Genomic DNA, 27,678 nt, shown 5'->3' with positions numbered 1-27,678 from the left:
TCATATAATCCAAAAATTGACGTTAAAGATAATTATGATATATTTTGTAAATATTTTGTTGAAATTTATATTGATCATAGGACCAACAAACGTTAAATATCGTCAGCCTATCTTAGGTTCGATGTCGATTTTTAATTTGACATCTATTACGAGGAAGTCTGACTTCAATTTGTGTTTTAAAATTTCAAAAATAACTTCAACATCCTCACTTTTCTCTTTCTTATTTGTCTGAAACCTACTACGAAAGTTTAGCAACGACAAAGTCAAACTTTTGGAAAAAGTTTTTCAACCCATTTCATTTCATCTTGACATTGTGATGCATGTTTGAGTAGTTTTCATTCTCTCTAGCTGCATTTCATATTAAGGTTGATGTTTAACCATTGTTATTTGTCACAAAAATCAAGTTTTTGTATTTTTTGGGTTAGCTTTAATTTTTGTAAAATTCACTAAAAATAACTATAAAATGAATTTGAACTCATTTTTTTGTGTGAAAACTTCTACCAAGTTGTATTTGAATGTAAATATAAAGTGTTCAACTATGAGATATTGGTTACAAATTTAGACTTGAGAAAAGGATTTGACGGTGAAAAACATCATATGGTCATAACTTTTGTTACGAATCTCAAATGAAAACGTTTAAAAAAATGAAAGTGGTTGGAAATAGGATTATAAACTCTTAGCCTAATTCGGAGTCATGGAATTTTCAAAAGTCCATCATTTAAGGTACATTTTTTATTTTGTTATTATTTTCACTAATTTTTTTAATACTTTGAAGCTGTAATTATATTACTTGGAAAATTTTAAAAATTGTTATGGTGTAATATTGGTTTGTATATAAACTTTTTATGGTTTTAGTTAAGGAAAATTTGGGCTATTTTTCTATAAAAAAAATGTCACAAACGACATGTAAGACAATAAAAATTAATTTAACGTCTACGTTTAATACTCAATAAACGTTAAAAACTCAAAATAATATCTTAAAATACTTTTGTCTGTTAATATTGCATTCTTTTTTATATAAATGATGAATTTCTTAAACTTAATGCTAACGTTCCTGAAGTACCATTGGACCAATCAGATAATCTTTTCATTTTTCCAATAATGTTTTTAAAACTACATTTTGAACAATTTTATATTCTTATTTATTTTTCAAATTATATTACTTTAATATAATGGAAATGCAGAAAAAATTATTTTCCCTTAGCTATACACAATTAGTAACAGTCACATATTAATTTTATTCGTAATTATTTTATACAAACAGTATACTAGCATTAATATTTTGGACAAAAGTTCAAAATATATTGGTATATAATAAAATAATTTATAATTACGGTAATATGTTGGTGATAATAACAATCCTCTTATTACCATGGAATATGGAAGGTAATAAGGTAATAATAAATACGCAGTTTCGTTTATTTTAATTTTTTAGTTTATTCTTTTTACTAAAATATAAATTTAACTTGCAATATTATGAAATTTAGATAATTCAGATATTTTTATTTTAATTAGTTTAGCTCACCCAAACACTGTTCAAGTACAACGGCGCGAAAGTGATATTAGGTATATTGTGTATCCTAATTTCCCAAAGGTTACATATTCAAACCTCTTTTTCCGAAGCTTCCGCCGCACCTTCTTCTCCTTCTTCCCTCAACCACCGCGCACAAACTCCATTCACCGCCACTCCACCGCCATCACAACTTCCTCCCCGCAACTTTACTGGGCGTGTCCGGCGAGACCATAACGTGCCGAAAGCAGCGAAGATGGTGGCTAAACCAGGTTCGGTACCGGATTTCGGGCCGTTGAGAGAGCTGTTTAAGCATCATATAGAGTCCTTTGATCATATGGTAGACGCTGGATTGGAAACCGTTGTCCGCCACATCAAAGCCGTCGAAGTGTTCGACGATTTAACGTCCACAAAGCTTAGAAATATCCTTTTTCTTTGTCGATGAAAAACTCGATGCGTATTTAGTTTTTACTTTTTGCGGTAACTGTTACTGTATGAAGTTGAAATGGTAATTATTGCAAAGTTGTTAAACTTTCTTAAGCTTAAAATGAATTAAGCTTGTCTACAAAACTAATATAAAGTTACGAACTTCAGTTTCTGAAGGAGTTATATGTGAGAGCTTCGATAGAGATTGATTGCATTAGTTAATTTTACCTTATGAGAGTATTAGCTCGATTCCTTTTTTGAAAAACGGAATTTCCCACTTTTCTTCAAAATGATTATAGAGTAGTTTAATCGGGTTGAGGGATTTGCATTTACTTGGGTCCATATTGAGATGATGATGGGATTGGTGTTTGTTCTCTTAACTTGGTTCTTACTTGCGTTGGAAAATCCAGTGCTGTATCCACCGCAGAAGGAGCGATTTTCGAGGACCATGCGGGAAGCTTTACTTCCGTTTGAAGCAAGTTTCAATCTTAAAATTTCGTACTTCATATTATGCAGAATTTTATTATTGTTGTTATTTTTAATTGAGTGATTGATTCAGTTTTTCTGATTTTTTTTTTCTGAGCAGTGTAGACAGGCAAAAATTTCATACACAGGAAAGCTAACTGTAGATGTTTGCTTTCAATATAATGATGGGCCTGTTATTAGAGAAACTACAAATTTTGGGCAGTTTCCCATAATGTTGCAGGTTTGTTTACTCCCCATAAAGCACGAAATGAGAAGTTTTACTTTGTATATTTGATTTTTATTGTGTTCTTTCTTAAAGGAAATTGTTAATCTAAATAAATATAGATGTGTGGAAGTATCTGTTTTCGTAGGTTTTGTTGTTTGTCTGTATATAAAGAGGACTGTGAAATGTGTTTTTTTTTTAATATTTTTTATTTTTTATTTTTTATTTCTGCATCTTTGATGGTTGAAGAGCAGAAATAGTTCTGGGTGGATGAAAGTGGGAAGTATTTGCATGTAATAATTCGCAATTTACTTTTCAAATGTGCAGTTTGAATTTGCCATTTTAATGTGTGAAACTGTTTATTGTGGCATGTGTGTAAGTATTTTTTATTCTCTTGCAAAAAGAAAGAGCACTAAAGACCTATTTACCTGTGATTTTTTTATAAAGTTGTTACAAAAAAAGTAATTTAAGTTTAGAACTTTATTCTATGCGTGCTCACTTGTTTGTATGCAAGTGTTTGTCTTAATATTTAGTTTTAGTGCAAGCTTATTAATTTCACTGTAAAAGTTTCATAAATTTATTGGTCTAAACATTTTGTAATATTAGCATTTTACCCACTTAATATTAAAAAAGAGAGAAAAATATATTTTTGGAGGGCTTGAAAGGCCCCTCTTATGATCTTTTATTTATAATGAGAGAAATCTGATACAATGAGAAGATGAAAGATTAAAAGTCTACTCATAATCCTAGTTATAGGACCATGTACAACTCATAGGTACAACATGAAGTAGTTCCCAATACAACTACCTTCTACCCAGATTTTAATACTTATTCTAACATACCCTATGAAAAAACGTGAGTTCTTTGGAATTGAATTTTACATTATAATTCATATGCTTTTATAAGCTAACAAGTTGTTTCTTGTTTATAAACCGGCTCAATTTCTACATAAATTTTGTTTTGCATATTTTCTTGTGCATTTTTCTGCATGGGTTAGTTGTTTTAAGTGCAACTCTGCTCCCAGCCTTACTAGTTGTGCTAGAAAATTAGTTTTTAATTATCTAATTCTGCAATTGTGTTGAGTGTTTTTCTTTTGCCTGTACTGCTGCAGTCAAAGTTATGCAACTTAAGAGGTGCTGATCCTAAAAAACTTGTTTCCTACAAGGAAGAAGCATCGGAAATGGGTGGGTAAGTGGTTAAACCCTGTCTGTGAAACTTAATACATAATATTATAATAAATATGAACTTCTTAGTTGTCTAAACTCTTTTACGTGCAATGTTTCCTTTTGAAATATAGATTATGTTCCTGCATTTAGGAGAGTTGGTTCGTCATGTAGTAGTATAATAGAAGAGCTTTTATGACTCAAGTTCATTTTATTATAATATTACGTCGATGGTCTGGCCTGGTCTCTTTCCTCTTTTTACCTTAGGCTTTGTAAGCTTCTGACTTATGAGAGCAAAAGCTAATTAAATTTGAATAGTTCTTCAAGCAAATATTTGTACTTCACAACATAAACTTTAACTTAAAAGTTGCTGTTAATGAATAGCAATGAATAAGATATTACTTTAGACTACAGTTAGTGAATCAATACTGAATCATCACGGCTTTTCTATTGTGAAGCTTGATTTAAAAAAATTGTTCTGTTTATAAGCAGTATTTGATTTTCTTGTTCCTTTCCATTCCTTAATTTGTTTCAAGATTGTTTGCTGATAATTGGTTTATCAAACACCCTTTTTTTTTCAGCTACTTCATCTTGAATGGCCTTGAGAGGGTTATCAGACTGTTAATTATGCCCAAAAGGAATTATGTAAGTAGTTTTTCATGTTATGTTCTTTGCTTGCATTGAGTAAGCCTGTATCGTTGTATACTTACCTAGTTTCTGCATAAGGCTAATTGTGGATTTCTCAATCCCTTGTCATAGCTTTTAATTCCTTTTCTGGTTCGTTAAATGTTGTAGCCAATGAGTATGGTGCGGAATTCATTTAGTGAAAGGCGAGAAGGATACACTGATAAAGCAGTTGTAATAAGGTTTGTAGTTGAAAAAACTTGCATATCACTCTAATATTTTGTTTCTTGCTTGTGCATCAAGAGAAGAGTGTTGTTGATAGGTTTCTGATATAGAAACCTGATCAAGACTCTAACTCTCCTTCTTAGAACAGTAAGATAGCGAAGAATGAATCAAGACTGAATATTATTCATCAAAGAATGGGTTTGTACAATCAAGAATGCAAGGGCCTAACCCCCTCCACAGGACAGATCCTGTTAACAAACTAACTACCAAAAGTCCCCCCTCAACTACGCTCCCCCCTATTTATACAAACATTATTTCCCGCCCCCTCTAACTGTCAAACCAGTTAAAGTAGTAATTATGTATTCCTCTTCCTTCTCTCGTATACTATGTATCTCCTTTCATTCCTATCAGTTGTATGGGCTTTATTAAGAGTAACTTTGTTCAACTTTTGTAGTAAATAGTTTTCTATGGGTTTTATAAACAATTAATATGTATCCCAAACCCAAAGCAGTGTTAGCGTCACTGGAAAAATGTAGCAATATGTTAACTAAATTTTTAATAAACTTCGAAGTTAAAAGATGATCATCTTTAATTAATTCTATCATATTTTATTTGCTCTCTTTTCCTTGTTCTCTATTTTTGCATCCAATGGGTTACTTTTTTTTTTTTTTTTTTTATAAAAAGTGGGCAAATTCAATTTAGGACAAGATGATTGACATATTTGTAATTTCTTATGATTACGCTAAGAGTGGTTAGCCTCTTTCAAAGATAGTGTATAACTGATTGACCAATGTTAGTTTTGGTTCACTAGTCCTAAATGGGAGTATGTCCAGCCAGATATTCTAATAGTGTTTTCTTCAGAAAAAATTGCCTTCTACAATTATATTATATTAATATCTAACGTTTTTTATTTGGTATGCATGTAATTAGATGTCCAATGCATTCATTACTATTTAAATTTTCGCCATTCATGGAACTCTATCATTTTTATCATCCTTTTCAGCAATTATGCCATTTTACTTTTGCCAAAAGTGAAATATGTTGATTTCTTTAGTGTTTAATCCATTGGTTAATGTTTTAGTATGATTTCTTTTGAGGTTTTATGTTTTAATGACTAGGTGTGTAAGAGCTGATCAGTCTTCATTATCAATACGATTGTATTACCTTCGTAATGGGAGTGCAAGACTTGGTTTCTGGTAAACAGCCTTTTTGTTATTAGAACACCTAGTCCAAACTATAATTTGTATTCCTAGAAGAATTCCCATGATTTGAGATGTAAGTAAACATATTCATTGTGGTAATCATTTTTCAGGTTAAGAGGAAGGGAGTACTTACTTCCTGTTGGCATTGTTTTGAAGGTAACGATTGCTGACTATTAATTTACAATAAATTTCTGTCTTACTCTAGATTCCTGTATTCATCTTATTTCTCCATTATTTGGTTTGTTTTTGGAGCATATATTTATGGTGCTAATGGTCATCTGTAACAGGCCCTCATTCGGACATCTGATCGCGAAATTTATGTAAAATTGACAAGTTGTTATAATGAAAAGTATGCAAAGGGAAAGGGTGCTGTTGGGACCCAGCTTGTTGGTGAAAGGGCAAAAATAATCTTAGATGAACTTCGAGATTTGTCTCTATTCACCCAAGATCAATGTCTAGAGTATATTGGTAGTTAACTTGACACTGTTCAAAGTCCCTTTTCCAAACAATTTGTATATTTTTTGTACTAATTATTCATTTTAAATCAGGAGAGCACTTCCAACCTATTATGCCTGAACTTAAGCAAGCCAGTTATCCTATTGTAAGTCTTTGATTTCATTATTATATATTAATAATGGTAGGTTATACTTCCCTCGTGAAGAATGTTTAAATTTAACGCCCTTTATTTTGAAATACTAAATTCCCTTGTGCAGATTAACGTGTGCTACACTTAGTCTAATTTGACATGAAGAGTCTTTAGGTTTTCATTATATATTAATGTTGAATGACACTTCCCTCATGAAAAATGCTTAAATTTAATCGACTTCTCTACTTTGAATTATTACACTTTCATCCTTGGAGAGATTAGTATGTGCTGCACTTTAGTCTAATTTGACATGAACAAGCCTGACATAAACATGATATCCATTTAAAAAGAAATAAGGATTCCTCCCTGAAATACAGTTTCCTATATATGAAATTTCTAGGGGTTGAATCTTCCAATGCCCAAAAAGTCCCAAATTATTTTTTGTTAAAGAAAAAGGCGAGAAGCAAACTGAAGTATTAATTCACACATTAAAATAAGGTGACAAGATTATTTAGTGGTAACTGCTTACAAGAAAAGCTATTGTTAGTAATAGCTGATAGCTGTAAAATCTTGCAGCCATAACAGTAAAGGTTAACATTTGTTCACTTGAACAATTATTCACTCTAACACCCCCTTCAAACCCAAGGAGAAGATTTTTCATAACAAAAACTTTACACATTGAGTTTGTCTCTAAGAAAAGCAAAACAAGCTGAAGATAGAGGATTGGTTAGCACACCTGCCCATTTATTGAGAGCGGGTATATGATAAATGAAGAGCTCTGCTGCCTTAATCTTTTCCCGCACCAGGAAAACATCAATCACCATGTGTTTAGTGTGGTTATGAAACATCGGATTGTGAGCAATAGACACAACAATTTAATGAAACTTGGAGTCCAGTGAGCTAAGTAGAAATCCATGTTCATTTAGTAGAAGTTTGTGCCGGACTTCTATACTTAGCCTTAGTGCTAGAACGAGCACTAACTCACTGCTTGTGGGACCATCAAGTTTTTAAATTGGGACCGAGAAGATGGATGCATCTAAAACATATTGGTTTCTCATCAACATTAGATGACCAATCAGCTTGACAAAAGACTTTAAATGACATAGGTTGGACATGAGATGTCGGTGGAAGATGTAGTCCAAGGAACAAGGTACCTTTAAGATACTGCAGTATGCATTCAATCACAACCTTGTGAGAATTTAGTGTTTTTGCCATAAATTTAGCTGATTCATTGCAATGATCAAGGTGCTCTTACAATGAGCTTTTGCTGCTTGTGCCCAGGTTCCTCCATATACATAGATTGATTGGATAAGTTGGGAAGCAAGCACAACCTATTCCAGGAAACAAATCCCTAAGATTGCGAGATTGATATGCTAGTAATACAACCAAGATACACCCAATATACATAGTTAAAACCAATAGGAATAAAATCTAAAACTTCCTAAAATATGTTGATTGAAACCAGCTAAAAAAATGGATTTTAAGAGTTCTGTGTGGTATAAATAATGGTATCATTATCAACCGGGCAATTCAATATGTTGAGTATGACACCTTTGATATCCTTCTTTGTGATATCAACAGTGCCAAAATATTTCATGACAATGTTTCCTAGCCCTTATAATCAATAGAAAACATATGAATATATCCATCGAATGCTCCAAGTATAACTTGTGTAGAATTTGGAAGCATTGATGCACACAACACACGACTTCTCTCTTGGTGATAAGTTTGCTTGGACCTAAATGAAATATCATTTTCTAGCTTAATAAGAATGTTAAGGTCTTAATAAAGGAAAGCAAGCACAACCAAAGAGGCTTTAAGAAATTGAAAATCTAGATCTTTATTAAAAGAAATTGAATAAGGAATTACAAATATGAGAGAAGACGTGGTCAACTTATTTATATGATATTCTATAGTGGTAAAGGCATAATCCCAACATTGTAAAGGAAGGGAAGCATGATTCAATAAAGTGAGGCCCTGATCAATAGGTTTTTCTTTCTTTCAACAACCCCATTTTGATAGTATATATGAGGACAAATTAGCCTATAGTTAATACCATGGCTGATTGATATTCTCCACCCTAATTAGATTTTTAACTTTCAAATTAAGTTGTAACTCAACCATGGATTTGGAGGTTTGAAAAATAGACAATGTGTGAGCTTTAGACTTTCTTGGGAAAATCCAAGTGAACCTTGAATAGACATGCATGAATGGCACATAAATTTTATATCTTGAATAAGGGGTTAGGTGATAAGGTCCCCAAAGATAAGTAAAAGTTTATTCTAAGGAGAGTAGACAGATTTAGTGACATGAGAATGCAATCTAGGTGACTTGCCAATACAACAAGATGAGCAAGAGTCCATTTTATTGGATGGGGAAATTTTACCGTGAGTCATGATAATTTGCAATATACAAACATTGCTAAATGAGATTTGTACATGAGGCAAATTGACAACTTTTGCTTAATTTTAACAGCTCTAACACCACCATTAAACAAAGAGCTATGTGGTTGAACAATTGAGGAGTTTGGAGGATAACTATTGCATCCAGGTATATATGAATACACTTCATCAACACCATCAATTCCTTGAAGAACATTATTCGTCCCTTGAGATTTGACAAGATACTTATTAGACTCAAACTCAAAGAAAACAAAATTATCTTTATCAAATTGACGAACACTTAACAAGGTTTTAGCAATAGAAGGAACATGTAAGAAATTGTTTAGCTGAGAAATGATGTGTGAATCATGAAATGACAGAAAGATAGAGCAACCAACACTAGAAATACTTAAATGTTCATTGTTCCATATGAAAGTTTGATCAAAACCATCAAAATGATTAAGTTGTTTGATATTTTTAGGTTCATTAGTTACATGAAAGATTGCACCACAATCTTGTATCAATGAAGTATTTCCAATTCCTTGAGAATTAATTTCGTTAACATTATGTTGAAAAGTGAATTTTAAACCTTATTTAACCTTACAAAACCAACTTGTAAAGTAAGGTTTACACCTACTTATATATAGTAAATTGACCTTATTTGTAGTTAGAGTGGCACTTCCAACACATGACACTTGGCCAACTTTGTTTCTAGACTTACTGTCAGGATTAACCCATGTATGAGGTATTTTTAAACAAAATTATATTTAGCAAATTGACCAACACATAACAAGCTTTTAGCAATAGAAGGAACATGGAATGAATTGTTTAGCTGAAAAATCATGTGAATCATGAGGTGACACAAAGGTAGAGCAACCAACACCACAAATACTTAAATGTTCACCGTTCTAATGAAAGTTTGATCAAAGTCACCAACATGAATAAGTTGTTTGATATTTTTAGGTTCATCAGTTACCTGAAAGTTTGCACCATAATCTTGTTTCCAAGAAGTATGTCCAAGTCCTTGAGAATTAAATTTTGTTAAGATTACACTTGGCCAAACTTTGTTCTAGACTTACTATCATGATTGGCCCAAGTATTATAGGTATTACTGGATCCAGCAAAATAAGGAATGTATTGTTGTGTAGAAGGATCAATGAAATACAGACTCATGCAGTTGATAAGAAACATTAGATCTAAAATGATAGACATTTGCTATGTGAGAAAATTTGAGATTGAAAATTTGCAAATTTGCCACCACCACCACCACCATGACCTTTACCAAAACTGCCACAATGAGTGCAACCTTGATCACCAACATCATGACCATATAAAGCACTACTATAATTAAATGAAGGAGATACCAAACCTTGCATGTCTAACATATCGACCAATATGCGTTTGATTACTGTAAAAAAGAGCTTCAATTTCAGCAATTGGTGGGGTATGCTTTTTACTTTCAATAGCCAAATTTACAAGCACATAGATAGATGTCCTTCAAGAATTGTATCAGCATACACTTTTTGACGAATAGGAACTCCAAAATTGGTGGGTTCATTAATATCACTCTTAATCTTGAGAATATAATCTCCCATTGATTTGGAATGAAGTTGAAGTCTGTGCATCGCATTATGTAAATGAGGTGCACGAGATTTGTTTTATGGTAAAAAATATTCATGAATGTTCTACCAATCCTCATAGGAATAGGTGGACCCAAGGATGCATGACAAGGTTGGCTAACCTTGCACCTCCTCAGCTTATCAATCAAAAAAGTGTTTAATAATTGTAAAATAGGGCTTCAATTTGTGATGGATGATGTACTCTTTATGCTTTATATAACCAAAACAGCCGGTGGATAATTAGAGGGAAGTCCTTTAAGAATTTCATCCACATATTCTTTTTGTTGGAGGATAACTCCAACACTAGTGGGTTCATCAACATAACTCTTAATCTTGAGAAGATAATCTCCCATTCATTTAGAACCAAGTCAAATTGTGTGCATCATGGTATGCAATCGATGTGTGCAACATTTGGGTTTGAATATAAAAAATATTCATGAATTGTCTACCAAACCTCATAGGAGTTGGCTAACCTAAAGATGAGAGATAGAACTGACTCAGGGAGGGTTGATTGAAGCCCAACAAGTAACGTTTTATCCTAAACATTGAACGCTTCATACTCTTGATTAACTTAGTCAAACTTGCAATCAATTTTAGTGAGATAGCAAAGGCAGAACCACGAGATTCACAAGGAATTGCTAAAGCATATGCAATTTTATCACTTATTTAACATATTGTAGCTATTGAAGATAAATTGATTTATCATTCTTTTAAGCATAGGAGGTTGGGAAAGAATGCAATGCAAAGCAAAAGCCATATAAACAAATGAAGACTTCGCAAAGGTGAAGATGCTCCAAAGAAGATTTCTACGACCTATGTACCAAATAATAACTCATGATAAATGTGAAGAGAGATTTGCAAGAACAAGATGAAGCAACCTTACATTCGGAAAAGATGAAGCATCGAAAAAGTATCTCTAGATACCATCTTGATGAAAAATAATCAGAGAAACAAGTTGAACTGTTTTTATATTTTCACACACTTTAAAATATGGTCACAAGATTATATATAGGCCACTGCTTATGACAAAAGCTATTGTTAGTAATAGTTGACAACTGTAACAGTATAAGCTAACAATTATTCAGTCTTAACAATCTCATAAATGAAAAAGTGGCCTCTTCTTCAACTCTCTTATTTATAGGTTACATGCTTTATTTCTACCTCCAACCTAAGTAACTAACTATCTAACTAACCAATGGGTTTCCATATCAGAGCCTCTTACAACTAATATTAGTTCCTCCTTGCAAGTGTCAGTTCATTGGTAGTCTATTGAAGTTGTAAACTGGAGTTTGAGGATTTTGGATGTTGAAATTAAAATTGTTTGAATTCCTAAGCCAACAACAAGGGGTTATTCAAAAAATCATTCCATCTTATGAAGTTTTCAAAGTTTATAGATAGGTGTTCAAATTAGTTGTAGGCGACACTAAGAGTCATACAGACTTAGAGGAAGGAAACTTGCCCCTTTAAGGATTCTAACACATTGTATAAATGTAGAGAGAGATAATCCAGACACCAAATTTTCACTTTATATTTGAGCCCCACACCCTGTTCTTCTTGAAAGAAATATTTTGTTTATAAAAAAATAAAAATCAAGACATTTTCCAGTGATTTTTTGAAGTTCTTTGTTTTCTAGGTGGCTGAAGCTGTTTTGAAGGACTGCATATTAGTTCATCTGGATGAGAATTTTGACAAATTCAATCTTCTCATGTTAGCCACTTGCTCTTCTAATTTATGTGATGATTTTTAATTACTCAGATTATGTTCTTTCTTATGGACGAGAAATACTTTTGGTAAATGATTCATGTATAGTTTTCTCACACTTTTTTGTTTTGTTGGGCTCCTCCTTTTTTTCCCGCTTTAGCTTCATGTTGCAGAAACTTTTCTCGCTTATAGACCAGACATCAGTTCCAGACAATCCTGATTCCTTGCAAAATCAGGAGGTTTTACTCCCTGGCCACCTGATTTCACTTTATATCAAGGTATTAATGTTTTTCATTTTAATGGCTTAATGGCATACACTTAAAGTTTATATTTGGTCCCATCTGGCTTTTGGATATTGTCTTTGATTTCAAACTTAGAATGGAATAGGGTTCAATTTCTGAAACACCTGTTCATTTGTGCCTTTTTGAATTGGTCAAGTTCCATATAAAACTCCAATTACATAAAACCTTCATTGATTCTCTGAACCTTGATCCTACAACTGATGTAGAAGGGGCACTGTATTCTCTTGTTGACACTCTTGTTCCAATATATCTTGCTAGTTCATTATCATTTCGGCTTTTAGTTCTATTACTTTATCCTATGCTCTGGTTCACGTTTCTTTCCATCTCTTAATGTTGATTCTTGTATTTTCATACTTTTTATTTCAGGAAAAATTGGAAGATTGGCTGCAAAAAGGAAGAAGGCTTCTTATGGATGAGATCGATAAAAAGAGCAAGAAGTTTGATATCAGCGACAGTATGTATATATTTGATGGTTATTTCGGCTTTCTGTTTCTTGGATTTCTATATTGTTCTGTTTGCTTCAGCTTTTGGTTAGTGTGCTTACTTGGTGTAGTAGTTTACTGTGTCTGGAATGATCTTGAGACTTTATGTATAGTTTTCAAATTAGTATGGCTTAAGTTGAATTAATTATATGTAACTTTTTTCATTTTATTGTTTGCTTTTTCGGTATTGCAGTTGTTCAAATTAAGAAAATTATGGATAAAAATTCGACAAAGCAAGTCAGTTCAGCAGTTGAAAACATGTTGAAAACTGGAAGATTAGTTACACAAACGGGTCTAGATCTGCAACAGGTATTGACTTTCCAATTAGTTAAATTATGCGACTGTTTATAATTTTGCATTTGCAACCTGTCAATTGTTATATACTTATTTTTGTTTTCTTTCAATTTTTTAATTTCCTATTATTTAATAATAAACTTGATCTCCTCATACAAACTAAACCGAATTAGTTCAAGCTAGACACGCAAAGGAAAATCCAAAGCAATTGAAATTGATTGGTCCAGATCAAAGTATAACTTCAGCATGATGTGAACCAGCCCATCTGATAAGGATAAAATAGAATTGGTGCTTTCTCCTTTCTTCTTTAGATGTTCTTCCTATGCACCTTCTGTATGACACGTGCACTATGTTCATGTTGTTAATGGTGTCCTATGAATTATTGACATTTCAACAAGAATAATAAAAGTAACATTACATTTCAACACTTCCCCTCAACATAGAGATTGTAGATCATATGCACCAAGCAAGGAACATATAAATTGAATCCTAGGTCCTCTTAGGGATTTTGTTTGAATGTTTGCAAATTGTTCATTAGAGCTGAAAAACTCGATAATAAGATCCTTGGACAATAGTTTCTCTATAACAAAGTGAATCTGTATATGTTTTGTTTTCTCAAAAAACGATGGATTGGAGACAATATGAATAGTTGCTTTGTTGTCACAATACAACTTCATCTCCTCATTTTCATAAAATTTCAACTCTTGAAGGAGTTGTTTAATCCACACAAGTTTGCATGTAGCTGGGGCCACAGATTGCTATTTAGCTTTTGCTCTAGATAGAGAACACTTTTTTTACTTTTCCAAGATATAATGTTCCCTCCGAGGAATATACAATATTTTGTGGTAGATCTCACGTCCCGGGACAACTGGGCTAATATGCATCACAATACCTTATGACTTGAGTACTTTCTTTGTTTACAATAATCCCCGTCCTAGGTTTCCTTTTACAAATTTGAGAATGTTAATCACAACATTCTAGTGATAAATGTGGGGGTTGTGTAAATTGACTTACAACACTTGATAACAAAGACTAGGTCTTGTTATATTAAGATAAGTGAGTTTTCCAACCAACTTTATTTATCTCCGAGTATGAGAAAATTCACCTTGGTCTCATTAACCTCTAATTTGAGTCCACAGGACTATCAATGGACTTGCAATTTGTCAGACCTATCTCCTTCAAAATATCAAGAACATAATTTCATTGTGAAATGATGATGCCGTATGATTGCACCACTTCAATACTATGAAAATATTTTAGATAGGCTAGATATTTGGTTTCAAAGTGGCTGAATAAATGCTCTTTAGTTGAGCAATTCTTGTGATATCTATAATAATAATATCATCAACATAGATCATAAGATAAACACTTGTTAGAAAAAATATGACAATAAAACATTATATGGTTTGTCTTACTGTGTTTCAATCCAAAAATTCACACAATATGACTAAATTTACTAAACAAGCTTAGGGTTGTTGCTTTAAGCCAAAGAGTGAATGATGTAATATACAAACAACTGAAATCACGAGCTTGCTTCCGATTTCGCAAGTTTGTGAAGATTTTTTTTTTTTTTTATTGTAAAACGAAGTCGTTTTTAGGGTTCACCAGATTAGGATTTTCTGATTTAGGCTGAGTCATGAAGCTAATCTTCTTCGCTCCTCTCCTGTGATTCACTCAACGCTTTGCTTAGTCTTCTATGACTAAATCTTCCTAATTAGAGAAAACACGTGTGTGATCTTCTAGATTATTTTGTTTCCTTTTTCTCTTTCTAAAAGATTAGATTGCTACAAATAGAGGTAAGAAGAATGTAATTACTATGAATGAAAATAATAAAATCATTCTTTTTTAAGTTGAACCAGAAGCTTTGTGAAAATGCCTATAGTTAATAGGTATTTCTTGCAATTTAGCCAAAATATATTGAGACTGAGTAAACTATATTAATGAAAAACTAATTTCTTAATTGCTTTAAATATCTTGTTTTGTTTGCTTGTTCCCCAACAAGTTATTTATAGCTCATTTTCTTCTTAATCAGAGGGCAGGATATACAGTTCAGGCTGAAAGGCTAAACTTTTTACGTTTTATATCACATTTTCGTTCTGTTCATAGAGGGGCCTCGTTTGCTGGACTCCGTACAACAACTGTCCGGAAGCTACTACCTGAGTTAGTACTTTTTACATAATAAATATATTGTGATTTTAGGATATATGTGCAATATATGTTTTTATGTAACTTTTTATATAATTATATAAATAGATCTTGGGGCTTTCTTTGCCCTGTGCACACGCCTGATGGAGAGCCTTGTGGATTGTTGAATCATTTGACTCGCACTTGTAGTAAGTTAATTTTCCTACTTTTTTCTGATTCACTTATCTTCCTCTGTTTTCTTTTCTCCTAAATAGTAGACATTTTGCAACTAATTAGGAAGTGTACTTCTTAGTGACTTGACTTCCACATATCTGACTGTCTTGATCTACCTCTTACACGGGTCAGATTGTATTTCTTAAGTAATTTATTGAGACTGTGGATTGCCTTTTTTCAATCTGTAATTGCCTCTTCAAACGAAGTGAAACAGGTTTCCTAAACTAAACTAGATTCTTAGAGACATGAATGTTAGCTTTCAAATTTATTTTAGGGAAAAATATAAAACAGCTTGTAATTGTAACTTTCCGATCATGTGCTGATATTCCATGTATACCCTCATGCTTTCGCAGAGCTTGATTTTTAACATAGTTGCATGATTTCATTTTATTTTAATCTCATACACTCCATATTTCATGTGAATTCTGTCGCAGATGATCTCGATAGAGGTGTGAATAACAACTTTGTGATTTTGATCATAGGGCTTGTGTCCCTATGCATGGTAGTGTCATGTCAATTACCATCTTTATTGAACCTATATAATAATGTTAACATCAAATATATATTGGCTAAATATGTTAATTGTTATTTTTTCTGTACACCTAGGTATCTAATTTTTTAGAAAAATATTGGAATGCTATATACCAAAGTTTACCGGTTGGTTATTTTTAATATAATGAAGGCTTAATATGTTTTTAATCTAGATAAATTTTCCGTGTTTTGATTTTGGTTGCTGTAAATTTTATTCTTTCTTTTTAGTCTTCTAAAATTGAAAATTATTGTTTTTATTTGTTATAAAATGTACAAATTTTTATAGTAATACATGTAAAATATTTTTTTTTTTGTTTTTCATCATTTAGAAATTTGGAATTACTAATTTTGATCCCTAACTTTCTAGATAGATAAATAACATTTTATAATCCTAAAGAACTTTACTTGCTGACATTATATCGCAATTCCACTCCACTTGGAATAGTCACTTGACTCTTCATTAAACACATAATATTAAGGATAAAAAACATATATATATATATATATATATATATATTATAAAACTCATGTTAGACATCACTGTGATCCTTGACATCTGTGATCCTTGACATCGGTGATCCTTGACATCTCAGTTAGACTGACACTTAAAGGACATCTATCATTTGTCATTACATTAAAATATCATTAAAAACAAAAGGATAGATACAAAAAACTCAGAAAAAACTCATGGGGGGACCCAACGAAAAGCCATGAACAAAAAACAAGCCAGCTATGAAGCTATAAAATAGGCTAGTTAAATATATCTAAGCCTATAATGAATTACAATTCAAAGACTTCTACATTAAATATATATGTATGGAATGGGCATTGGCACCCATTTTGTTATTGTACTTAATGAGTTTTTATTGCAAGTTTTCAAATGACGCTGTGTATCATTCAGTTTTTTAAAATTATTTTTTCAAACAAAACTAATGATATTAAAAGCTCATTTTGTTAAATGATATTAAATGGTGCTGTTCAATCAGTTTTTTAACATTCTGTTTCCAAGCAAAACTATTAAAAATATATTTAAGCCTACAATGGATTGCAATTCAGAGACTTCTACAATAAATATATATGTAAGGAATGGACATTGGCACCCATTCTGTTATTTCACTTGCAAAATTAGTTTTTATTGAAAGTTTTCAAATGACGCTGTGTATCAAACAGGTTTTTAACATTCTGTTTTCAAACAAAGCTCATTAAAAACTCTTATTTACTTATAATCAATTCTTTTAAAAATCAATGCACTTAGTATGAACTATGAGGGTATATGAATTTGTTTTTGAGGATGCTGATTTCTTTAACATGGGCTGAAAATTTTTAATTGCATTTGAAAATAACATGGACATCATGTGGGATAGTGCAGTGGATTGCACTAAAAAAAGAATAGATGAAGAAGCAGCAACAACATGGACGACAATTAGTAATTACATTTCTCAAATATAGTATTGTGTTGCTCTTGATACTCGCGAGGGTGATTCCAAATTAAAATTATGGCCAAGGAGTCAGCGGTTTGAGTTACTTGGTTGGAACTTTTGGTTTAACCTGAAACACTTAGTTGGCCGGAAGAGTGGTGTAGTTAAACTCCTCCATCTAATATATCACGGCATAAATGTTTACTGTGTCTAACTATCAAACAAGAACACTACTATTAATTTGTGTATGATAAAATATTAAAAAATATTCACAACCTTGATTAATGACATTTTTGCATTAGATTAATTGTTCATTGATACTCCAATCATTGTAGTTAATTCTTTTTTCCGCTTCTGTATTTCAGGGATAACATCATTCTTTGATTCTCAAGGAAAAATTAAAGATTATTTTAAAATAAAAAAGTCTATCGAAGATATTTTAAAGGAGGTTGGGATGACACCATCAGTGCCAAACACAGCTCTTCCTGGTCCACCTGAAGCTCTTACTGTTCTTTTAGATGGTTGTGTCGTTGGTTGTATAGCATCCAGTGAAGTGGAGAAAGTTGTGGCTTACATACGAGAATTAAAAGTTTCATCTGCTTCAGTGGTTCGTTTTTGGTCCAAATGTCCGTGCTTCCTTAGTTAAATATTAATTGGTATTGACTTAAAACTATTTTGCACAGATTCCTGTTGACATGGAAGTGGGATATGTTCCTTTGAGCATGGGTGGAGCCTATCCTGGTCTATACCTTTTCACATCCCCTGCAAGATTTGTTCGACCAGTAAAAAATATATCAATTCCTCCCAATGGAAGTGAAAACATTGAATTCATTGGGCCATTTGAGCAGGTAATTGCAAGTTTTTCTTGTGTATTGTATGATTATTTGGAGCTATTCTAAAAAAAATCATCACTGATGAGTGCTTTCAACTTAGGATTTGCCAATTTTTAACTGTTTTTGTTTGTTTTTTAACAGGTTTTTATGGAAATTAGATGTCTTGATGGAGGAGATGGTGGAAGAAAAAGTTCATTTCCTGCAACTCATGAAGAAATCCACCCAACAGAAATGCTTAGTGTAGTTGCAAATCTCACCCCGTGGTCAGATCATAATCAGAGTCCACGAAATATGTATCAATGCCAGGTTCTATAATCTTTTGTCTTGGTATCCAAATCTACTGAAGATACAAAATTTTTTACTCTGGGTTATGATGTAGATGGCAAAGCAAACAATGGCATTCTCTTCACAAACAATTCAACATCGTGCAGATCAGAAATTGTATCATCTTCAGGTTTGTTCAAATCAGCATGTTGAAAATTACAGATACACTATATTGGAAATAAATTGTTGTATGTGACAAGGGAACCAAACTAATTGGTCTGTAGTATGTGATATATAATTATATCACTTGTATATGTGTGATATAATTATTATTTTCTTCTAATCATAACAATCGGTCACCAAATTCTATCCACTTCATGGGGTATACTGTTATTATTTATACTTGATTCTCCTTAGATTGTTATAACTTAAACATTTTGGGTATTTCCAGACTCCTCAGACTCCCATTGTACGCACAAGTACTTATAGTAAGTACAACATTGATGAATTTCCGACCGGCACAAATGCTATTGTGGCAGTTCTGGCTTATACAGGGTACGTGCTTTAATGCAACACAAATGTAGTTTTAATCATCCAACACTATTAACAATTATTTTCTGTTAACTAATTACAGATATGATATGGAGGATGCCATGATTCTAAATAAGTCTTCAGTGGAACGTGGAATGTTTCATGGACAAATATATCAGGTTAGATACTGCCACATCAATTTATGCTTTGTTGACATAATGCATCATAATTAATTTTCTTTGTTACTTCATATTGAGGTTCTGTGACTTTGTTTCATGTTAAAGTTTTAGCAGTTTTCTCTCAAATTTCATTGTTGCTCTAAGTTTTCTGTTCGCAAGACTATTCCCCTTCCAACATGTCTCTTTCACACTCGGTGCAGCCAAGTACTGAAATGAAACCTGGCCTTTGTACTATAGGAAGTTGCGATTTTCTATTAAGCACTGTTTTGTAGTAATTTCATTCAGTCTCTTAGTCGAATATCTTTTTGTTGTTTTTCGATGACATTTATTATTAGCATGCGGTATTTATTTGTTAGAGAGAGAATGCGAAAAAAAAAAACAATGCAATCTATGTAGAACTAAGCATATATTAACGTAGTGATGAATATACAGATCCTAGTTTCCCTATTTGATATACATTATACGTTGAACCTTAATCTCCTGTACAATGAACCTGGACAACATAGTGAAATAAGATTTTTTACATATTCAACAATATTTTTATCTTTGACATCCATTTTACCCTTTTCTGGTGTTCTAATTGTCTGCTTATATTCACTTCCTTTGTTAATTTGTGTTGCTGCAAAATCTGATACCAAATTTTCTTTCTGTGACTGTTTTTGGAAGACGGAAACTATTGACTTAACTGAACAAACCAAAAAGTCAGACCAATCTTCGAGAACGTTCAGAAAAAGTAATGTAGAGAAATCAGCTTATCCCTCTATTGATTCAGATGGACTTCCACATGTTGGTCAGGTATTGTGCCTTTGCCCCTCTATCTCTTTTCTCTTGACTTCAATTTTGTCATGTAAAAACTTATTGTATGACTTTCAGATGATACAACCAGATGAACCCTATTGTAGCATTTATAATGAAGTTACAAGTTCCACACACACCTTTAAAAGAAAGGGTTCTGAAGCTGTTTATGTTGATTATGTTGCTGTGGATGTCAAAAACACGAAGCACCTTCAGAAGGTGAATCAAGAAAGCTCTTTATAATTTTCTCTCTTTATTTGGTGAACTAATATTTCTGTTTAAAAAGAACAATATATTGTGCTCCTTTCATGTTTTTGTTTAGTTCTTTTCCATTTTGGACGTGCAAGTAACACAGCTGTGTTGTGCTGATTACCTTTTTTTTTATGTGCTGCCACCCTATTGTTATATAAGTGAAAGATGCTTATGTGTTTTTATGTCTGTTTTTATTTCCTCTTCAATAAAATTTTATCCTTTTATAATTCATATGACAACAATTGTATTCCTAAATTTGATTTGTTTATGTGACGACTGAATATTTGATTTTCAGTTGAAGTTTATAATTTCTATTCATCTCTGATAAAAATGGATATTTTCTGTTACACGGTATGATTCTGCGTTTGTAATCTGAATGTTGTTACCAGAGATATGGTACTGGCAATGGAAACATAAACTCAAGCTAGATTACTTTGTATTCACTGTAGCTTGATTTTATCAGTCAGTTAATCTAGAAACGAAACTGAATTGAGAATTTGAGAAGATGAACTGAAAAATGTTATTATAACATCATACTGAAAACATGAGTACAGAAATTTTATTTTTATGCATTGCTTACCGACACAAAGACTGACAGCTATTCTAACTACTTAATAAAACCTACAGCTGTACAAAATGACTTACATGTGATAACTGTGTAAACTATACAGACTAACTTGTTTATACTAACAATTAATGTATTTTTTTACAAATCTTGTAGTTCTTTGTTGAATTGTTCATTTTCATCTGCTGATTTATATAGTTTGTGCTTGTAATTATTTGGAGCAGGTTAACATACGCTTTCGACATCCTCGGAACCCTGTTATTGGGGATAAATTTAGCAGTAGACATGGACAGAAAGGTGTGTGCTCTCAGTTGTGGCCAGATGTTGATATGCCATTTTCTGGAAATACTGGCATGCGCCCTGATCTCATCATCAATCCCCATGCATTTCCTTCCAGGATGACAATTGCTATGCTTTTGGAATCAGTTGCCGCTAAGGTACTACAATGGAGTAATGTGTGAAAAATATCATAATGCAAAATCCTTGAGTGAAGATTATCATATAAATTATGAAAGTTTTCCGTTTGTAGTTGATGTCGTAGTAGTCAATCGTGCACTAGCGTAGTGGAGTGCCCTGGACTGCTATGGGATTCTATTAGTGGAGTAGCTTTCGCTAGTGGCCATTGATAGTCCGTAAAAATAGTGGCATCCATTAACAAATTTTTACCCGTGGAATACTGTAGTTACTTCTGTTCTGACCTCGGTTACTTCACAGTTTATAAGACTCCTTTTTCATCTGCTTTTGTTCTTTCTTCTTCCTTTAGACTTCCCTATTCACATTCTCCTAATCACTGTCTAATTTCTTGTGCTTCTTTTTTATTAATTTCAATATCGTCTTTCTTTTTTTGACTTTCGTACTGTGTTCTTGTATTATTTATTATATATTTCTTTAATTTAGGACGTTTTGCTTTTGACGTATTTATACATGTAGTGCATTTGTTCGTATGTAATAGTCTTTTGTGGAGTATAATTTGTTGATTTTTATGTCAAATTTACAATTTGTAGATAAATCAATTTTTGTTTTTCTAATCATACCCTTATTTTTTTTTTATTATGCATTGGAAATTGTTTGGAGTGAAAACTGTAAGGGGTATAACATTGCATTGAAAATAGAAGAATTAAATGTTTTTCTTGGTTTAAAGAACCTTGAGCAATTATTATATGGAATACAGGTACTTTTTAGTTTGTATTATAAAATTTAAAAAATAGTATCCACCCTGCTATCTGGCCAGAGCAATATCCTTGTTGACTGGTTCCCACAGTCCAAAATTCATCACTACGTTAGGTGGAAGACAGGATATCTCGTTCCCTTAATTATTTTTCCGAGGATCATTGTTTAGGTTTGTCTGCACTTTTTACCAATTATGTTAGTAACTTGAAGCTCCATACTTGTAATACAAAAATGGTAGCTTGTATTTGCAGTGTTCACGATTCATCTTTCAAGTTTAAATTATTTATTAAAATTGTATAAATACAAGTGGGATTGTACTATGTTTAGATAAATTACAGTATTTATTGTATGTACAATGACTAATAATGACTTAGAAAACTTGATATGTTATTCTAATTAATATTTGTATTTTTATGTTGTTATTATATCAATTTCTTAGGTTCTGTATCTTATTTGTGCTGTATCAGTCCCACTTCTGAAGGCATGCATGATTAATGATAATTTCTTCTTGCAGGGAGGTTCCTTGCGTGGAGAGTTTGTAGATGCAACTCCATTTCGAAGTTCAGTGAAGAAAGACGGTGAGGGAACTGATTCAAAATCAGATTCACTTGTGGATGATCTTGGTCTTATGCTAAAAGAAAAGGGATTTAATTATCACGGTCTGGAGGTTCTATACAGCGGTGTTTATGGAACAGAACTAACATGTGAAATATTTATTGGGCCTGTGTATTATCAGCGGCTGCGTCACATGGTTTCAGACAAATTTCAGGTGAACAAATTCATTGCTCTTACTTCCTATAAAGTCATAAACAAAAGGATACTTCTCCATATTTTCTGTGATAGCACGTCGAAAATGTCAGGTTTTCTATCTTAGAGTGTGGTTTTTATAAACTGCATAATTTATATCAAATTTAAACTCAAAAGATTTCTATGCTGGCGGGACTGTAACAGTAGAACATAACTTTGTTCTTTTGAGTTGCTTTCTGCTGACAACTATTTCAGAGACATTTTGAATAAGTAACAGTTTAAATATTGAATCTTGTCGGCGAGTAGATTGATTGCTCGGTATTTTTGTTCACGTTTCCCCACTCCTTCCGAGTTTCAATAAAGGATTAAGTTTCTACTGCGCTATAAACTAAAAAATAATAACAAACGTTGTTTGATACCATGTGCTTTTTCCTTATTACAGGTTCGATCTACTGGCACAATTGATCAGGTCACTCGGCAGCCGATAAAAGGACGGAAGCGTGGTGGAGGAATTCGATTCGGTGAAATGGAACGTGACTCTCTGCTTGCGCACGGAGCTGCATATCTTCTGCATGATAGGTTGCACACATGTTCTGATTATCACATTGCTGACGTATGTTCTCTGTGTGGAAGCATGCTTACAACAACATTCATCCAGCCTCAAAAGAGGCCAGTGCGCCAGATCGGCGGGCTACCTCCGGGAAGAGCACCTCCGGGAAGAGCGGCGAAGAAGGTTACTTGTCATGCTTGCCAAACGAGTAGAGGCATGGAGACTGTTGCCATGCCCTATGTATTCAGATATTTGGCTGCAGAGTTAGCTGCAATGAACATAAAAATGACTCTCAAGCTCACTGATGGAGCTGAAGTTGGAGCCTAATATGTTTAGACTGTAGTATAGTCTCAGCTGCTCTTAAACTGATTGGATGTGGTGAGCTTGTGATTGCAACATGAATCTTCAATGGACATCTCAGATGCTTGCTCACATCATGGAGAGTTAAAAATTTTGTTGACACTTTTAGCAGAAATTTTGCTCACATTATGGAGAGTTAAAAGTTTTGGTAAGATTTAAAGTGTTATTCATTTTGTCAATTGTTGTGGAAATTGTTCGACTGATTCAGACGGTGAGAGGACTTACATGGATTTAAAAGTTATTGTAAATTCTATCGTAGCCTTAAGTTTATTACTATAAGATAGATATAATTTTCTATTACTATTTTGCATATTACGAGTAAATTTATACAATTTTTTAGCTTAATGATATACTTAGCATGTAGACCTTTTGTATACCGTCAATTAATTAAAACTCACTTTACCTAAAACTTTCGAAGTAAGTCTTAGAAAAGTAATTTTTATTTCTGTGAGGATGTTTCATTGAGTTTTAGTAAGAAAAAATATATGATAATCATCTCATCTTATTGCATGTTATTTTGTTTTGTGTACTGAAATCTTTAAATAAAATCACGTTGGTAAATATATATTTTGCCGGATGATGTAACGAGAGAATAATGAATACAGAGACAAAGGAATGAAAAAGCAAAAAAAAAAAATAAAATAAAATAAAACATACGAAATATTCATGGATAAAATTTCTTATAAATAGAAAATGGATATCTTAAACTCATGAATATGGGCAGATGCTCTATTGCGGAGGTTTTTTTTTTCTTGTATTTTTAATGTGCAGAATTATTCTCGTGGGTGATGGGAAAAAAAATATAATCTATAGAACCAAATGTAGTTGAACTTTTCCTTTTCTATTATTCTTCAAATGGTTATAATTATGATTTTAACATCAGACAAGTATTTAAGTGATTAATATGGCTATAATGGTAAGTTGTGTTTGAATTTTGGTATAAAATTTACAATTATTATTGGTTTCTAAGATATATGAATATGAAATTAAAGAAGGTAAATATTATTTATATAGATTTAGTAAGAAAGGTAAGAGGAAGTTTCTTTAGGTCAAAATTCAACTATAACTGTATTGTTGAAAGAAAATATGTTTTCGAAATTTTTTTTTGCAAAATATTATTGTAAAGAAAAGTATTGTAAAGAAAATATGTTTGAACTTAATTATTATTTAGAGGAATCAACATTAACTCATACACAAAAGAATTTGATATTTTAATTTGGTGAAAGAATAACAAGTTAAAATAGTCAATATTGTGAATAATTGATTGCAAGATATTTTCCAGCAATTTTTATTTAAATGTTTTTTTTTTCATATATACTTATATATGATATCATCATCATCAACTTTGGCGTATGAATCATATCTCAAAAGAAAAAAAGAAATTAGATATAAAATCATGGAGGCTTTTACCATACTCATGTAAAGAGAAAATAAAATTACACTACCTACTAAACAAGCTGAAATTATATTAATGTTTGTCCAAAAAGTAACTAAATTAACACTTCACCTATATATATAGACACACACAAACATTTATACAAATTAGTTGGCATACATAATTAATTAATTTTATGTCCTTCGAAACTTAAAATGAGCAAGATGAAATGTAATATAATATTAGAAACAATAATTGATATTGATGGAAGTAACCTTTTAAATTCTTCATTCTAATCTTACTAATAATTCTAGTATGAGAATTTTTCAGGAGTTTTATTTAATGCTAGGAATTAACTTGTAAAATTAAAGATATTGATGATAAAAACATCAAATTTAGAGTGTAACTGTTTTTTTTTTTTTTCTTTTTGAAATTAATCCTGTTAGATGTATGTTTATTATACTATTGATTTGGACTTATTTTTTAAGTTCTATTTATATGTGAGTGTAATTTTATTAGAATGCATATTTTTTTGTTGTTGTAACTTTACTTGGCTTTTATTTTAAAAATATAAAATATTTTGTATGTTATTTTTTTTTTCTAGTACTCTCATGTTGGGTTTTGTTAACATTGTGGATGTCTTATTACATAGGTTAGATGGATTAAGTTATAATGCCATTATCACATTTAGACTATTATGATCTTAAATAAAAGAAAAGTTAAATCTCAACTATAAACTATATCTTTTGAACAAGTGATAAAAATTTAATATAATCGTTATTATTATAATCAATATTACATATTTAATTTCCAGTAAAACAAGTATTCGAAGCAAATTAATTTACAAGATACATCAATTGTCTTGCAAAGAGGTGAAAGTCACAATTACTTAACCATCTTTACTAACTGAACTAAGTTTTTAAATGAAATTCATAATATGTTTAAAAATGTATTAAATTAATCAATGATTTTATATAAGTGACATTTTCAAGAAAAAAAGTGATTACTTAGGCTTTAATATGTGGTTAAGTATATTGAATGGATGATTAATCACATATTTATATAACATTGTTCCAAGTATTGTTATAGTAAGTATGACTGCAATGCAACAATAGTTTACTTAATTAAGTGTTATTCTAATTAATTTTTAATTAGGAAACTTAAATATTATTTTGACTCTTCTCGGATTTTTACCTTCTAATATATAAAATAACTACGTTTGTCTTAAAGATTAAATGACCAAATATAAAATGTTTATGTGTGTTATAATATTTATAAAAGAAATTTATTTACTATTTATCTAAATATCAAGTGGTCAAACTATATTAGCATTTCAAATACTTTTGGTTGCTTTTTCTTCAAATATTTCTTCGGATATTAATTGCCCTTTTGGTCACTTCCTCATGCTATTAAACTACATAGTTTTTTTTTTTCATTTTTCAAACATATTCATTTTGATACCTCTGTTTTAATAATAACTTAACTTTCATTTATTTAATGAATATTCTAAATAAACAAAATTATCTAAATTCAAAACCATGTGAAATATACTTGATTTCAAAATACATAAAATTGTTCCATAAACATAAAAAAATAAATATGGTTCTTTCTCATATATCCCCCAAAACTTGAAAAATATTGGAAGGATATCAAATTATGATTTTTAAATATAAATTATTTTTTTAATTAAAATTAAAATTCTTTATTTTGTTTACTCAAAACAAACACATATGATGGTAGAATAAAAAAATATCATCATTCACTATTATATCATAAAATAACTATAAAAAAGTATTATTAAGGGTCAAAGATTAGCATGAAACGAATCAAGTAATTGAAGTAATTTTTAATATAAGTTGTAAATTTGTCTCCTCTTATATCTAAAATAGCATACTAACATAGGTCAAACTACTTGTATTCAGTAATATCACTTAAATTCAAAGATATTGAAAAATTGTGCGATGCAAGTCAAACAAAAAATCATTTAAAAGTCATAGGAGACCAAATTTCAAGAACAACTACTTAAATTAAATATTTAACATTATTATATACATCTAAAATTTCATGTGAAAGTGTAACATAAAGTTTATCATCAAAATAATATATACAAAATATGAAAGTTACCTTTAGTCAAAGAGTTACTCTACGCATTTTCAATGACTTAAAATCTTCAATAATTGAATGAGAACTAAAGTTTGTTGTAATACCCCTTTTAATATAAACATACTACTTGCTAAAAATTTAGCCTTCATTTTATTGTTTATCCTGTTCTTAACTATTTTCATGGCAGAAGATTATCTTTTAATAGTAGTTGTAGAAATTGGAAGAGTTATGATAAGTCGAAGTAATTTATCAATCAAGTAATACACATTTGATTTTTTTGTTCCTACCAAATATTTGCACAATTCTTGCATTTTTTATAAATTCTTCAAATTTGAATCTTGTCGACCATCAATAATGAAATGCTAAAGTTGAAAATACAAATTATTTTCTCTTGCTCATTGAATCCATGGAATAATATTTACTTACAAGCGTTGAAATTTTATC

At 31.4% G+C, this 27,678-nt stretch overlaps 1 protein-coding gene across 1 annotated transcript; it reads left to right on the top strand.

The window, feature by feature from the left end:
• The first annotated feature begins 1,526 nt into the window (after positions 1-1,526).
• LOC106755075 (DNA-directed RNA polymerase I subunit 2) lies at positions 1,527-24,104 on the top strand. Its single transcript, XM_014637169.2, has 27 exons — positions 1,527-1,932; positions 2,329-2,411; positions 2,523-2,642; positions 3,736-3,812; positions 4,369-4,432; positions 4,583-4,653; positions 5,755-5,832; positions 5,949-5,994; positions 6,126-6,306; positions 6,387-6,439; positions 12,058-12,131; positions 12,286-12,403; positions 12,794-12,881; positions 13,103-13,218; positions 15,236-15,363; positions 15,457-15,536; positions 17,876-18,117; positions 18,194-18,358; positions 18,485-18,649; positions 18,723-18,797; positions 19,059-19,162; positions 19,242-19,317; positions 19,984-20,112; positions 20,191-20,331; positions 21,154-21,366; positions 22,614-22,868; positions 23,289-24,104. Exons 1-27 carry the CDS (start codon positions 1,767-1,769, stop codon positions 23,721-23,723), a joined length of 3,543 nt encoding a protein of 1,180 aa, XP_014492655.1. The 5' UTR covers positions 1,527-1,766; the 3' UTR covers positions 23,724-24,104.
• The last annotated feature ends 3,574 nt before the right edge of the window (positions 24,105-27,678 follow it).

Source organism: Vigna radiata, unplaced genomic scaffold, assembly GCF_000741045.1.
Source record: "Vigna radiata var. radiata cultivar VC1973A unplaced genomic scaffold, Vradiata_ver6 scaffold_268, whole genome shotgun sequence".
Classification (NCBI taxonomy): Eukaryota; Viridiplantae; Streptophyta; class Magnoliopsida; order Fabales; family Fabaceae; genus Vigna; species Vigna radiata.
Note: the sequence above shows the minus strand (reverse complement) of the source record. Positions and strands in the feature narration are given on the sequence as shown.

What these genes read in the sequence shown, in the direction of transcription:
- LOC106755075 (XM_014637169.2), top strand. Translation starts at nt 1,767, where the DNA reads ATGGTGGCTAAACCAGGTTCGGTACCGGATTTCGGGCCGTTGAGAGAG. An exon ending in GACAAATTCAATCTTCTCAT is followed by an intron (nt 12,132 to 12,285) that starts GTTAGCCACTTG and finishes TTCCCGCTTTAG; the next exon opens with CTTCATGTTGCAGAAACTTT. An exon ending in GTCCGGAAGCTACTACCTGA is followed by an intron (nt 15,364 to 15,456) that starts GTTAGTACTTTT and finishes TTATATAAATAG; the next exon opens with ATCTTGGGGCTTTCTTTGCC.